Source organism: Hylaeus volcanicus, chromosome 9 (assembly GCF_026283585.1).
Source record: "Hylaeus volcanicus isolate JK05 chromosome 9, UHH_iyHylVolc1.0_haploid, whole genome shotgun sequence".
In the NCBI taxonomy this organism is placed as follows: Eukaryota; Metazoa; Arthropoda; class Insecta; order Hymenoptera; family Colletidae; genus Hylaeus; species Hylaeus volcanicus.
The window spans coordinates 1,262,095-1,264,486 of NC_071984.1; the positions used below are offsets into that span (position 1 = coordinate 1,262,095).

Genomic DNA, 2,392 nt, shown 5'->3' on the forward strand with positions numbered 1-2,392 from the left:
GTCGTCTGAAGGTCAACATATTATACATCTTTGAATCGTCTTTTGATCAGCTACAGGATTACAATATTGAAAATTCCCGGTTCCATCAAAGAAAAACATTGATGACCTTGACAATTTGGAAAGTATAACCTCGAGATAATAGTTTCGTCTGTTACAGTATGTTCTCCCCCGAACAAAACATTTCTCTCCCAAGACACATTCTTCAACAGACTTCGAAAAGGAGGTTACTCAATTCCACATGTATACATATATATACATATATACGTATATATAATATATATATATATATATATATATAATATATATATATATATATATATATATTAATATACGTAAACCAACCAAACAAAAACAATGGAGTTGTCATAGCAACGTCTATACATATCACGTGCAAAATTAGAAAATATTGCCGACTACATAATTGATGAATAAAATCATATTCTTTGAAATTTAACACATTGAACTTCATTTTTAAATCGGGCACGAACTTGTGCAATTATCAAATATTTTTAGAGTAGAATTTGCGTAAATTGAAGTTTATTATAGTTTATTATTTTTATTATGTTCTTATTTCTTTTCTTATTAATTTTATTTTAAATTGATTCCTGTACGAATGCTTCTTACACACTGACTGTATATTGTACATCGAACTGTACACGCTTCAAAGATTCAAGTCAGCCCCGGTAACTATTCGTACCCGCTACCCAACGAAATTTGTCTGAATTAAATAGTAGATTCGATGTGTCTTTAACACGTTGATTGCCAGACTGACACTCTTGAAAATTTCTACTGTGATTAAGTTTTGTTTCCAGACCATTGGAAGCTACATAATCAACCACTTATTGTGGTATTTATTTTTATAACTGAATCGTAGTTTATGAATTTCATTCAAATTTATTTTCTTCGATACTTAACATTCAGAATTAATTTTGTTTGTTCTTCGGTGAAAAGCATTGTCACCCACATATGGGTGACGTGGCGATCAACATGTTAATGTGACAAACCGTTGTTACAAACCGGTTATTGCACAATAGATTCGACGTTTCCAAATGAATCATTACAAACATGTCCGCGAGAGCAAACCTAATTGATAAACCTCACGCCTGTATTTATAGCGAAAAATGTTGATTTCTTTGGAAACCTATCGAACTTATTAACAAATACCTTAAATAGACAAATATCTTAGGGAAGGAAAGTGCGAATATTTATAAGGCTGCATTTGGATGAATTATTCGAGCGTTTCGCGTGCATAACTACAGTCTTACGAATCGCTAACCAATGCAGTAGCTCTCGCGCAACAACAAAGTATAATATAAACAAAACACAGGAGCTCGACTACTCTCAAAGATCCTGGATACGTTGAATAGCGTTCGCGGCGAATAGGTGGATAGGGTTCCACCTTTGTCGAATAAATCAGTGCGATAGTTTACGAGACTCGTTGCGTGTACGACAGAGGAAACTACTGCGCCAGGAATCGACGGTCGTTCAGGCAACAACCGGTTCTGGACTGCACGGCTGAAGCTCCGGTTCGTTTTGTGGTTCCGCCGTGTTCGCGGTGCTCGACGTGTTTCGGTCACGGTTCGAGTCGGGATCGGGTGTCACCCCCGCCCTGGCTTTTCTCATGGCGCGTCGCTGCTCCATCACCAGGCGCAGGCGTCTCATCTTTCCTTTAGTCGCTTCGTTCTCCTTCGACAGTTCTTCTGCGTAAAAAATGAATAAAGTTGTAGAAACTTGTTATATACAATAGATTATTATATACAATACAACTTATTATATACAATAGTATTTACAGTATTACAGTAGAACCTCGTTTGGATGGATAAGATCATGTTCAGTCACGGTTAGAAGAACTCGTAAGTGGTCACTGGATGCTTTTGGATAGAATTTTGTCTGAATTGTCTGCAGGACTCGATACCAATGGGGATATATAACGTTAACAGTTTCTGGAGTTGTACAGTCGTTTGGTTGTATTATTTAGAGTATGGTATTATTTGTATTATGTGGAGCTGCAGGTGGAAACTGTTACGAGAATGGCCAGATATACGTTTCCGACAATTATTATTATTTACAGTGTTGCTACATTAACTTCATCAATCAAGGAGATTTTTATTTCGTTATATAGTTGGGTTCAAGTCCTGTAGTCCAGTACCTTCTAGCCCACTCGTAGCCGAGCCTAGTACCCTCTAGCCTTCCATTAAAATTTTAAATTTAGATTTAGAAGCCTCTAGCTCTCCTATATCCGAGCTCTAGCCCCCTTATATCAGAGCTCAGTGCTCTCTAGCTCCCTGTATCTACGCTTAGTATTCTCTAGCTCTTTATATCTGAGCCTAGTACCCTCTAGCCCCCTTATATGAGAGCTCAGTGCTCTCTAGCTCTATGTATCTACGCTTAG

The 2,392-nt window shown here is 37.2% G+C and overlaps 1 protein-coding gene across 3 annotated transcripts in view; it reads right to left on the bottom strand.

Moving 5' to 3' along the window:
- Positions 1-304: 304 nt before the first annotated feature.
- The window catches only part of LOC128881873 (midnolin-A), a 19,155-nt gene continuing 17,067 nt past the window's right edge, over positions 305-2,392 (bottom strand). For 2 of the 3 annotated variants that reach the window (XM_054133252.1, XM_054133254.1), the window contains exon 5: positions 305-1,700. In XM_054133252.1, the coding sequence (XP_053989227.1) occupies positions 1,486-1,700 (215 nt within the window). In that variant the 3' untranslated portion in view covers positions 305-1,485. The remainder of the gene's footprint in view (positions 1,701-2,392) is intronic. The other variant, XM_054133253.1, reaches the window with a different exon arrangement.